The sequence below is a fragment of the Babylonia areolata genome, chromosome 4, assembly GCF_041734735.1.
Source record: "Babylonia areolata isolate BAREFJ2019XMU chromosome 4, ASM4173473v1, whole genome shotgun sequence".
Lineage (NCBI taxonomy): Eukaryota > Metazoa > Mollusca > Gastropoda > Neogastropoda > Buccinidae > Babylonia > Babylonia areolata.
This window is the reverse complement of record NC_134879.1, coordinates 58,501,310-58,514,067: the sequence shown is the minus strand read 5'-3', so window position 1 is coordinate 58,514,067 and position 12,758 is coordinate 58,501,310. Positions and strand designations below refer to the sequence as shown.

The following is a 12,758-nucleotide window of genomic DNA, read 5'->3' as shown; positions in this document are numbered from 1 at the left end:
GTGGTAAGTATAGTTGTGGGTGAGGGGGGTGATGTGTGGTGAGTAGAGTGTGGGGAGGGGGTGGGGGGGGCTGGGGGGGGGGGGTTGATTGTGTGGTTGAATAGTGGTTGTGGGTGGAGGGTGAAGGGGGGGGTGATGTTGTGATGTGAGTAGACGGTTTGTGGGTGATGGGGGGGGTGATGTTGTGGTGAGTAGAGGTGTGGGGGAGGGGGCTGGTGGTGATGTGTTTGTGAGTAGGGGTGTGCGGTGAAGGGGGGGGTTATGTGTGGGGAGTAGGGGTGTGGGTGAAGGGGGGGGTTGTGTTGGGGGTGAGTTAGAGGTGTGGTTGAAGGGGGCGTGATGGTGGGGGTTGGTGAGTAGAGGTGTGGGTGAGGGGGGGTGATGTGTGGTGAGTAGAGGTGTGGGTGAGGGGGTGGGGTGATGTGTGGTGAGTAGAGGTGTGGGTGAGGGGGGGTGATGTGTGGTGAGTAGAGGTGTGGGTGAGGGGGGGTGATGTGTGGTGAGTAGAAGTGTGGGTGAGGGGGAGGAGGGGGTGATGTGTGGTGAGTAGAGGTGTGGGTGAGGGGGGGGCGGGGGGGGGGGGTGATGTGTGGTGAGTAGAGGTGTGGGTGAGGGGGGAGGGTGATGTGTGGTGAGTAGAGGTGTGGGTGAGGGGGAGGAGGGGGTGATGAGTGGTGAGTAGAGGTGTGGGTGAGGGGGGGGGTGTGATGTGTGGTGAGTAGAGGTGTGGGTGAGGGGGGGGGTGTGATGTGTGGTGAGTAGAGGTGTGGGTGAAGGGGGGGGGGTGATGTGTGGTGAGTAGGGGTGTGGGTGAAGGGGGGGGGGGTGATGTGTGGTGAGTAGAGGTGTGGGTGAGGGGGAGGAGGGGGTGATGTGTGGTGAGTAGAGGTGTGGGTGAGGGGGAGGAGGGGGTGATGTGTGGTGAGTAGAGGTGTGGGTGAGGGTGAGGGGGGGGTGATGTGTGGTGAGTAGAAGTGTGGGTGAGGGTGACGGGGGGGTGATGTGTGGTGAGTAGAGGTGTTGGTGAGGGGGGGTGATGTGTGGTGAGTAGAGGTGTGGGTGAGGGGGGGTGATGTGTGGTGAGTAGAGGTGTAGGTGAGGGGGGGTGATGTGTGGTGAGTAGAGGTGTGGGTGAGGGGGGGGTGATGTGTGGTGAGTAGAGGTGTGGGTGAGGGGGAGGGAGGGGGTGATGTGTGGTGAGTAGAGGTGTGGGTGAGGGGGGGGATGATGTGTGGTGAGTAGAGGTGTGGGTGAAGGGGGGAGGGAGGGGGTGATGGAGGGTCACTGACACTGACCTGTGGTGACGTCAATGGAAATTACGTCGACAGTCAGACAGCGATAAAGTTTGTATCCTGTCCCCCCTAAATAGACAGTGTTATGTTCATTTGCAGTATATCACTAGGAGTGTTCTCTCTCACTTTGTTTTTCTCGCTCTGTGTGTATCTTTATCCCCCGTCTCCCTCCCTCCTCCTGCCTCTCTCTCTCTCCCCCCCCCTCTCTCTCTCTCTGCCCCTCCCCCCTCTATCTCTCTCCCTCCTGCCTCTCTCTCTCTCTGCCCCTCCCCCCCCCCTTTCTCTCTCTCTGCCCCTCCCCCCTCTCTCCCTCCCTCCTAAGATAAGATAAGAAGATAAGAATAACTTTATTATCTTTATTATCTCCAACTGGAGATATTATCTCCAACTGCCTCTCTCTCTCTCTCTCCCTCTCTCTCTCTCTCTGCCCCTACCCCCCCCCCCCCTCTCTCTCTCTCTCTCTCTCTGCAACTCCCCCCTCTATCTCCCTCCCTCCTGCCTGTCTCCCTGTTCGGCCTCTCTCTCTCTCTCCATCTCTCTCCCTCTCCCTCTCTCTCCCTCTCTCTTTCTCTCTCCCTCTCTCTATACTCCTCCTGTGTCTTATCAGCAAAGATTGGACACAACGTTCAAGCCCATGCACAATAAACAGTCATGTAAAAAAAAAAGAAGAAGAAAAAAAGCACTGTTCAATGTCTGAACTGACACCCCCCCCCCCCCCTCCCCGCCAAAACCCCCCCACAAAAAACAAACAAACAAAAACAACAAACAAACAAACTGCTCAATGTCTGACTTGACACCCCTCCTCACGGACAGGCACAGGGCGGGCCGGTCAGTGCAGGGTCTGCGCCATGAGGGACCTAGCGGCGCCGCCCAGGAAGATGACGGCGTTGTTGCCTGCCTTCAGCCTCAGCACGGGCCCCTCGCCCTCCGCGCACAGCAGGCCCTTCCTGACGTACAGGTCCATCACCTTCCCGTGCAGGTAGTCCTGCAGGTCCCTGTCAGTGACGTCGCAGCTCCCCTCCCGGCCCCTCACCTTGACCACCAGCCGCAGGGTGGGCGTGCTGCCGGGGGCCGTGGTCAGCGGGCAGTCCTGGACAGGGTGGCGCCAGACGATGGCGAAGGAGGAGAAAGGGACGGTGATCCTCGTGTCGCCCGAGTTGTCTTTCCTGACGCTGATCCTGCAGCTGTCTGGGATGGCCCGGATGTGTGTGTGGGAGGCTGGAATGGAGAACATGGGGTGGGGGTGGGGGTGGGGGGGTGTGGAGTGTTGGGTTGGTAGAGTTATTATTTAGGAGACGGCTTTTGCGCATGTAACAACATTAAAGGATGTCTTTTGCGCAAACAATTTTATTGCGTAAATGACAACATGTGTGTGTGTGTGTGTGTGTGTGTGTGTGTGTGTGTGTGTGTGTGTGTGTGTGTGTGTGTGTGTGTGTGTGTGTGTGTGTGTGTGTGTGTGTGTGTGTGTGTGTGTGTGTGTGTGTGTGTGTGTGTGTGTGGTGTGTGTGTGTGTGTGTGGTGTGTGTGTGTGTGTGTGTGTGTGTGTGTGTGTGTGTGTGTGTGTGTGTGTGTGTGTGTGTGTGGTGTGTGTGTGTGTGTGTGTGGTGTGTGTGTGTGTGTGTGTGTGTGTGTGTGTGTGTGTGTGTGTGTTGTGTGTGTGTGTGTGTGTGTGTGTGTGGTGTGTGTGTGTGTGTGTGTGTGTGTGGTGTGTGTGTGGTGTGTGTGGTGTGTGTGTGTGTGTGTGTGTGTGTGTGTGTGTGTGGTGTGTGTGTGTGTGTGTGGTGTGTGTGTGTGTGTGGTGTGTGTGTGTGTGTGTGGTGTGTGTGTGTGTGTGTGGTGTGTGTGTGTGTGTGTGGTGTGTGTGTGTGTGTGTGTGTGTGTGGTGTGTGTGTGGTGTGTGTGGTGTGTGTGTGTGTGTGTGTGTGTGTGTGTGGTGTGTGTGTGTGTGTGTGTGTGTGTGTGTGTGTGGTGTGTGTGTGTGTGTGTGGTGTGTGTGTGTGTGTGGTGTGTGTGTGTGTGTGGTGTGTGTGTGTGTGTGTGTGTGTGTGTGTGTGTGTGTGTGTGTGTGTGTGTGTGTGTGGTGTGTGTGTGTGTGTGTGTGTGTGTGTGTGTGTGTGTGTGTGTGTGTGTGTGTGTGTGTGTGTGTGTGTGTGTGTGTGTGTGCAACAATAGCAGGCACTAACCGTTGCGGAGTGGCAGGGCGGGCCAGGTGACGTCATAGAGCGGCAGACCTCTCTGACACAGGTCCAGAGGCCGGAAGCGCTGACGTATTTTCAGTGACGCCACACGCGACTTGCGGTCACAGCGCATGGTGGCCTTGTTGAAAGGGTAGCGCCACTCACAGCAGCCGTGAGTCCTGAAGATGAGTCACACAACTGGGCCGTCATGGGGTCTTATCTGTCTGTCTGTCTGTCTGTCTGTCTGTCTGTCTTTCTCTGAGATTGCGTCTCTCTCACTCACTGTCTTTCTCTGTGTGTGTGTGTGTGTGTGTGTGTGTTTGTGTGCGTGGCTGTCTCTGTCTCTGTCTCTGTCTCTCTCTCTCTCTCTATCATCTCTCTGTCTGTTTCTCTCTCTATGTGACTGTCTCTGTCTCTCTCTCTCTGTCTCTCTCTGTGTGACTGTCTCTGTCTGTCTCTCTCTGTTTCTTTCTCTGTCTGTCTGTCTCTTTCGAATGCGAAGAAAGGGTGTGACTATGGTGGACACACAGTCACTGCGCGATGGCCAGTTGGCTGACGGACAACTGTTGAGCTGTCCTCACAAATAGAATCGGAAAAAGCCGCGCAAGTGCAGTGTATGAGCAAAGAAGTGATTCTGGTATTGTTTCGTTGTGTTGTGGTTGTCAGGGGCAACCAGCCGACTGTGCAGCTGCTCTCCCCTCCTTCCATTCCACAGTGCAGTGATGGCCTAGAGGTAACGCGTCCGCCTCGGAAGCGAGAGAATCTGAGCGCGCTGGTTCGAATCACGGCTCAGCCGCCGATATTTTCTCCCCCTCCGCTCGACCTTGAGTGGTGGTCTGGACGCTAGTCATTCGGATGAGAAGATAAACCAAGGTCCTGTGTGCAGCATGCACTAACAGCACGTAAAAGAACCCACGGCAACAAAAGGGTTGTTCCTGGCAAAAATCAACTTCGATAGGAAAAGCAAAAACAACAACAAAAAACAAAACTGCACACAGAGAAAAGAACAAGATGGCCTCCGTGTTGCGACGCGCTCTCGCTGGGGAGAGCAGCCCGAATTTCACGCAGAGAAATATACTGTGACAAAAAAGAGAAATACAATACAATATAATACATTACAATACAATACACCCTCTCTCTCTCTCTCTCTCTCTCTCTCTCATATTCTCTCCTCAATCTCTGTCTCTGTCTCTGTGTGTGTGTGTGTGTGTGTGTGTGTGTGTGTGTGTGTCCCTCTTTCTCTATACTGAGGAATTCATATATTGTACATTTGTACTTCAAGAGGCGAGATGACATACTAAGTTAAAGAAGCAGGGAAACAACTGAACGTTGCTGACCCTCAGACAGTTACATCATGTGACAGGGATGTGCCAGAATAACTGCGCTTCACATGGAGATGAACAAAGCCAGTTCAACCTACTTCCGGTCTACAGGGATGGTCCTGTTGCAGCAGCTGTAGGTTTCGCTGTCAAAGATCTGACGTCCGCAGCAGATGTCGGTGTTGGAGGAGGAGTTTCGGACGATCTCGTCGCAGCACATCTGGGTGTGCACGTGGTAGCGCTGTGTGCCGCACGTTCCCATGCACTTGTCAGGTTTCGTCTGGTTCCACAGGTAGGCTTTCGTGCCGCAACACCTGATAGAACAGAATAGAACAGAACAGAATAGAACAGAGTAGAATAGAACAGAATAGAACAGAGCAGAATAGAACAGAGTAGAACAGAATAGAACAGAGCAGAATAGAACAGAACAGAATAGAACAGAGCAGAATAGAACAGAGCAGAATAGAACAGAATAGAACAGAAAAGAATAGAACAGAACAGAATAGAACAGAACAGAACAGAGCAGAATAGAACAGAATAGAACAGAACAGAGCAGAACAAAACAGAACAGAGCAGAATAGAACAAAACAGAACAGAACAGAATAGAACAGAACAGAACAGAGCAGAATAGACTACCTGACTGTCCACAAGGTTCATGAAGCACAGTACAATACAAACATGTCACGAAGAGGAATGATATGACATGCCGTGGTCAACTTCGTTACTGACGTGACCGAAATCAATGTCAGTGAAGAGAGGGAGAGAGAGACAGAGAGAGGGAGAGACAGACACAGAGAGTAGCATGCACTTAGCGCACGTTAAAGAATCCACGGCAGTAAAAGGGGATGTCCCTGGTAGAATTCTGTAGAATTATCCACTTTGATGGGAAAACAACACTGGTGAGGTCTGTGAGGCGGAATGGGGGAGGAGGGGGGGGGGCGTCACTCTCACTGACAGGGTGTTTCGGGATGGGTGGTGGGGTGGTGGTGAGGGGGGGCAGGGGGGGGGGGGCACACATACTGACAGTCGTGTTTCAGGAAGCGGGGGGGGGCACACTTACTGACAGTCGTGATTCAGGAAGGGGGGGGGGCACACTTACTGACAGTCGGGATGGGGGGGGGGGGGGCACACTTACTGACAGTCGTGATTAAGGAAGGGGGGCACACGTACGACAGCGGGAGGGGGGGGGGGCACACTTACCTGACAGTCTGGATGGGGGGGGCACACTTACTGACTGTCGTGTTTCAGGAAGGGGGGGGGGGGCACACTTACTGACTGTCGTGTTTCAGGAAGGGGGGGGGGGGCACACTTACTGACAGTCGTGTTTCAGGAAGGGGGGGGGGCACACTTACTGACAGTCGTGTTTCAGGAAGGGGGGGGGGGCACACTTACTGACAGTCGTGTTTCAGGAAGGGGGGGGGGGGGCACACTTACTGACAGTCGTGTTTCAGGAAGGGGGGGGGGCACACTTACTGACAGTCGTGTTTCAGGAAGGGGGGGGGGGCACACTTACTGACAGTCGTGTTTCAGGAAGGGGGGGGGGGCACACTTACTGACAGTCGTGTTTCAGGAAGGGGGGGGGGGCACACTTACTGACAGTCGTGTTTCAGGAAGGGGGGGGGCACACTTACTGACAGTCGTGTTTCAGGAAGGGGGGGGGGGCACACTTACTGACAGTCGTGTTTCAGGAAGGGGGGGGGGCACACTTACTGACAGTCGTGTTTCAGGAAGGGGGGGGGGGGCACACTTACTGACAGTCGTGTTTCAGGAAGGGGGGGGGGGCACACTTACTGACAGTCGTGTTTCAGGAAGGGGGGGGGGGCACACTTACTGACAGTCGTGTTTCAGGAAGGGGGGGGGGGCAACTTACTGACAGTCGTGTTTCAGGAAGGGGGGGGGGGCACACTTACTGACAGTCGTGTTTCAGGAAGGGGGGGGGGGCACACTTACTGACAGTCGTGTTTCAGGATGGGGGGGGGCACACTTACTGACAGTCGTGTTTCAGGGATGGGGGGGGGCACACTTACTGACAGTCGTGTTTCAGGAAGGGGGGGGGGCACACTTACTGACAGTCGTGTTTCAGGAGGGGGGGGGCACACTTACTGACAGTCGTGTTTTCAGGAAGGGGGGGGGCACACTTACTGACAGTCGTGTTTCGGAGAGGGGGGGGGGCACACTTACTGATAGTCGTTTTCAGGGAAGGGGGGGGGGGCACACTTACTGATAGTCTGTTTTTCAGGGAAGGGGGGGGGGGCACACTTACTGACAGTCGTGTTCAGGGAGGGGGGGGTGGCACACTTACTGACAGTCGTGTTTCAGGAAGGGGGGGGGGGGCACACTTACTGACTGTCGGGTTCAGGGATGGGGGGGGGGCACACTTACTGACAGTCGTGTTTCGGGATGGGGGGGGGGGGCACCACTTCACTGACTGGTCGTGTTTCAGGAACTGGGGGGGGGGGGGCACACTTTACTGACCTGTCGTGTTCGGATGGGGGTGGGGGGCACATCACTTACTGTTAGTCGTGTTTCGGGAGTCGTGGGGGGGGGGCACACTTACTGACAGTCGTGTTTCGGGAGGGGGGGGGCACACTTACTGACAGTCGTGTTTCGGGATGGGGGGGAGGGGTGCACACTTACTGTTAGTCGTGTTTCGGGATGGGGGGGGGGGGCACACTTACTGACAGTCGTGTTTCGGGATGTCATTCAACGTCTCGTCACAGCAGCACTGCAGGCTGGAGTTGAACTGAACGCCATCACAGTATTCTGGTATCACGATGTCTGCAACACACACACACACACACACACACACACACACGTACGAATGCACGCACACACATACTTATACACACCGTCATACGCCGTGCACACACACACACACACACACACGCACGCACACGCACACGCACACACACGCACACACACGCGCGCGCGCGCGCTCACAAACACACACACACGCGCGCGCGCGCGAGCGCGCACGCATACACACACACGAAAACCCCCGGCGCACACCACAACCCCAAAAAACCCAACCAAAAAAAAACCCCCACCACCCAAAACCCACCAAAACCCCCAAAACCACCACAAAACACCACACCAAAAACCCCCCCCCAAAACACCAACAACCACACCAACACCACACCAAAACCACCCCAACCCACACCCCCCAACCCCCCACCCCCCACCCCCCAAACCACACCACCCCACCAAAACCCACACCACCACCCCCACCACCAAACACAACAACACCACACAACAAACCCACAACACACCACACCACCCCCCAAACCACCCCAACCCAAAAAACACCACACCCACCAACCACAAAAAAACAAAACAACCCACCCCACACCACACCACACCACAAAAAAACCCCCAACACCCAAAAACAACAACCAAAAAACCACCCAAAACCCCCACACCCCAAAACAACACCACACCCCCAACACCAAAAACCCACAAAAACCCCCCAACCCCACACCACCACCCCACAAAAACCACCCCCCCACACCCCACAACCACCCCCCACAACAAACCCCACAACACCACAACCAAAAACCCAAAAAACCCCCACAACCAAACCCCAAAACCCCCCCAACCAAAAACACCACAAAACACCCCCACAAACCACAACACAACCACCACCCCAAAACCCAAAAACACCACCCCCAAAAAATCCCCAAAAACCCAAAAAACACCCCAAAACCCAAAAACCCCCAAACACCACAACACCACACCACACCAAAACAACACCACCCACCAACCCCAACCCAACCCCCACCCCCCAAAAAAACCCCCAAAAAAAACCCCCCCCCGAAAAACCCCACCCAACCCAAAAAAACAAACCCAACACCCCCCCACCCCCCAAAAATTTCCCACCAAACCCCAAAAAAAACCCCCAAACACCAAACCCAAAACTAAACCACCCCCCGCCCCCCCCAAAAACCCCAACAACCCCCCCAAACCCCACCCCCTGCGTTCCCTTGGAACCCAAAAAACCCGACTGACCACCTTTTTGGGGCTGCCCCTACCCCCCCGGGCTTTTTCTATGCCCATGTTCCTTTTGGGACCAAGGACACCCACGGGTATTTCCAGGCACCCCACCCCCATTTTTCACGGTGGAACCCAGGTGCCCCCCACTTTGGTGGTTCATCCCGGGAGAGGCCCAAAAACCCCCCTGGTGTATCAGGCCACCCCCGGGTGTTATTCGGGGCCACACCCCGGGTGTTCAGTCACCCCACACCCCTTTTTTTCTCGGGCCACCCCCGGGTTCATCGGGGCCCACACCCCTCTGGGTTCATCGGCCACACCCCTGGTGTTCAGTCGGGCCACACCCTCGGGGTTTTTCAGCGGGGCCCACCCTGTGTTCAGTCGGGGCCACACCCTCGGTGTTTCGGGCAACCCCCCTTTTTTTAAGGGGCCACACCCAGGGTTCTCGGGCCCAAAAACCCTCTGGTGTTCAGTCAGGCCACACCCACTGGTGTTCAGTCAGGCCACACCCTCTGGTGTTCACTTCACAGCCCTGTGTGGAGACGGTGGCAAAGAAAGCCTTTTTTTTCCTTTTCTTTCACTTAAAAAGACGACACCCCTGTAACCCATTTGGGTACAATTTGCACAATAAAATTTGATCGAGTCAAAGTACACTTTGAACTATGAGGCTATACTCCCCCTCCCCCTCCCCCTCATCTCCCAAAAAAACTTAAAAAAATTCCGTGCAATAGTTTAGAAACACGGTGTAAACTATTCACCAAAAAAAGGACAGTGCCGACTCTGTTATTCTGTTATACTTAGGCTCAAGTAACGACACAGCAACAAACTCCCTTTCTCCAGAAGAAAACGGGATGATACTTTTTAGTTCGCCTATCACCGAATATAGCGCATTTTTTTAAAAGTCAAGTGGTCCCCCCGGGGAAGACGATATAAATCGAACTCCAGTTTTGCACCGCATTATCCCCCCCCAGAAACCCGGACCTAGAAAACACCTCGCACCCCACAACTGGGGCAGCACTTTTTTCATGACGATCCCCAATCATTGACGCTTGACGGTTTCCCCCCAATGTGGCACGTCATGAAAAGGGGTCCCCCATTTTTAAAGAGCCTGGAGGTTATCGCCGTCATTTGGAGATTTCCCGCTGCCAGATTTAACAGACGATGTAACAATTACGTTATTTTTTTAAACTACAACATTCTGTTGGGGTTTTTTGTTGTTGTTTTCCCCCCCCCAAATTTTTTTTTTTCCCGGTTGACTGCCCCCCCTCAATACGTGTGGAAAGAGCGTACAGGGGACGGGGTTTTTGGGGGGTGGGGAGAGGGTGGGGGGCTGAGAGGGGGGGGATGGGCAAAAGGGTTGTCGACAGGTGGGCGGGGGGTGACGCATTAACAATGCCACTTTGTTAGCGCGAGGGGGTCCAGTTCAATTGTCCCTCTCTCTCTCACTTTCCTCTCTCTCTCCCCCTCTCCCTTGCCCTTTTTCCCCCTTTCTCTCTCTCCTTTCCTCTCTCCTCTTCTTTTCCACCCCTTTTCCATCTCTCTCTCTCTTTTCACCCTTTCCCTCCCCTTCTCTTCTTTTAAAAACCACTCCCTCTTTTACTCTCTTTCCCCTCTTTCACTCTCTCTCTTTCCCCTCCCCCCTCACTCTCTTCTCTCTTTTTCCACCTCTCTCTCTTCACTCTCTTTTCCTTTCACCCCTCTTTCACACACCCTCTCACCTCTGTCCTCTTTTTACCACACCTTCCCTCTTTACCCTTCTCTCTTTTACACACCTCTCTCTCTTAAGCATATTTAGGTTATGATGTTTTGAAATTTTTGTGATTACATCTTCTTTATAAAGAATTTTTCTTTGGGGCGTGCATATTCTTACCTTTTTTTTCAAATTTGCCCACAGGCGGTGAAAAAAGCAATTGTCTATACCCCGTGGTCCCCCTCCTTTCCCCCTTTTTTCGCCCCCTCTTCCCTCTCTCTCCTCTCCTCTCTCCTCTCTCCCCCTCTCTCTCTCCCCCCCCTCTCTACTCTCTCCTCCTCTCTCCTCTCCTTCTTCTCTCTACCCGTCTCCCCCCTCTTTCCCCCTCTCTTTCCTCTCCCCCTTCCCCTTCTCTCTCTCTATCTCTTTCCCCTCTCTCTCCCCCTCCCCTCCTATCCCCCCCCCCCTCTTCCTTCTCTCCTCACCCTTCTCCCTCCTTTTCCCCCTCCCTCTTTCCCCCTCTCTTCTCTTCCCCCCTTCTCTCTCTCTACCCGTTCCCCCCTCTGTTTCCCCTCTCTCTTCTCTTCCTCCCCCTCTCCCCTTCTCTCTCCCCTCTCTCTTCTCCCTTTCTCCTTCCCCCCCCCTCTGTTTCCTCTCTCCTACTCCTCCTCCCTCTTTCCCCCTCTTCTTCTTTTCTCCTTTTTCCCTCCCCCCTTTTTCCTCTCCTCTACCTCCCCCCTCTCTCCCCTCTCTCCCCCTCTCTTCTCTCTCTCTACCCCTTCTCCCTCCGTTCCTCCTCTCTACTCTCTCCTCCCCTTCTTTCCCCTCCCCCTCTCTTCTCTCTCCCACCTTCTCCCCCCTCTTTCCCTCTCTCTTTCTCCCCCCTCTCTCTTCCCCTCTCCTTCCCCCTCTTCCCCTCCTCTCTCCCCTCCCTCTCTTCCTCCTCCCCCCCTCTTCTCCCCCTCTTCTCCTCCCTTTCCCCCCTCCCTCTCTTTCTCTCTCCCCCTCCTCTCTCTCTCTCCAAACTCTCTTCCCTCCCCCCCCCTCCTCTCTCTATCTCTCTCCACCCTCTCTCTTCTCTCTCCCCTCTCTCTCCTTTCTACCCGTTCCCCCTCTGTTCCCCTCCTCTTCTCCCCCCTCCTCCCTTTTCTCTCCTACCTGTTCCCCTCTGTTCCTCCTCCCCTTTTCCCCCCCACCCCTCTTTTTCCCTCCCCTCTCTCTCTCTCTCTCTCCCGTCCCCCCCCCCTTTTCCCCTCTCTCCTACTTCCCCCCCTCTCCTTTTCCTCCCCCTCTCTTTTCTTCTTCTCCCTCCTCTATTCCCCCCCTCTTTTCCCTCTCCTCTCTCCCCCTCTCTTTTTCCTCCTCCTACCTTTTCCCCTCTCTCTCTCTCTCTCTTCCCCCCCTCCTCCTCACTCTCTTCTCCCCCCTTTTTTCTCTCCTCCTTCCCTCTCCTCCCCCCCCCATCCTTCCCCCTTTTTTTCTCTTTCCCCTTTTCCCCCCCTCTCTCTTCCTCCTCTCCACTCCTCCCTCTCTCCCCTCTCTCTCTCTCTCTTCCCTCCCCCCCCCCCTTTCCCCTCTCTCTCTCTCCTCTTCTCTCTCTCTCTCCTCTCTTCCTCTGTCCTCCCTCTTTTTCCCCCCTTTCCTCCCCTCTCTCCCTCCTCCCTCTTTTCCCTCTCCCCCTTTTCCTCCCTCCCTCTTTTTCTTCTCTTCTCCCTCTCCCTTTCCCCCCCCTTTTTCCTCTATCTCTCTGTCCTCCCTCTTCCCCCCCCTTTTCTCTCTCTTCTTTTCCCCTCTCCCCCCTCCCCCCCCTTTTCTCCTCTCTCCTTTCCCCCTCTCCCCCCCTCTCCTTTTCCCTCCACCTCTCCTCCTTTTCTCTCTCTCTCTCCCCTCTCTATCTCTCTTCCCTCCCTCTTCCCCCCCCTTCTCTCTCTCTCTCTCCCCCCCCCTTATTTTTCCCCTCTCTCTCTCCCTCTCCCCCTCTCTCTCTCTCTCCCCTCTCCCCCCCCCTTTCTCTCTCCTCCCCTCCTCTCCCCTTCCCCCCCTTTCTTCCCCCTTCTCTCCTCTCCCCTCCCTCTCTCTCTCTTCTCTCTTTTCCTCTCCCTTCCCCCCCTTTTTCTCTCTTCTCCTCCCCCCTCTCTTCCCCCCTCCCCCCCCCTTTCTCTCTCTCCCCCCCTGTCCTCCCTTTCCCCCCCCCTTTCCCCCCCCCTTTTTTCTCCCCCTCTCTTTTTTTCCCCTCCTCCCCCCCCCCCCCTTCTCTCTCTCCTCGCCTCCCCCTCTCTCCCCCCTCTCCCCC

At 55.1% G+C, this 12,758-nt stretch overlaps 1 protein-coding gene across 1 annotated transcript in view; it reads right to left on the bottom strand.

Annotated features, from left to right (window-relative positions):
• Nucleotides 1–814: 814 nt before the first annotated feature.
• LOC143281504 (uncharacterized) overlaps nucleotides 815–12,758 on the bottom strand; it is a 44,400-nt gene continuing 32,456 nt past the window's right edge. Inside the window, exons 4-8 of the mRNA XM_076586712.1 lie at nucleotides 9,027–9,146; nucleotides 7,467–7,566; nucleotides 4,890–5,102; nucleotides 3,476–3,648; nucleotides 815–2,510 (exon numbers count right to left, since the gene is read on the bottom strand). Coding sequence (XP_076442827.1) covers nucleotides 2,122–2,510; nucleotides 3,476–3,648; nucleotides 4,890–5,102; nucleotides 7,467–7,566; nucleotides 9,027–9,146 — 995 coding nt within the window. The 3' untranslated portion in view covers nucleotides 815–2,121. The remainder of the gene's footprint in view (nucleotides 2,511–3,475; nucleotides 3,649–4,889; nucleotides 5,103–7,466; nucleotides 7,567–9,026; nucleotides 9,147–12,758) is intronic.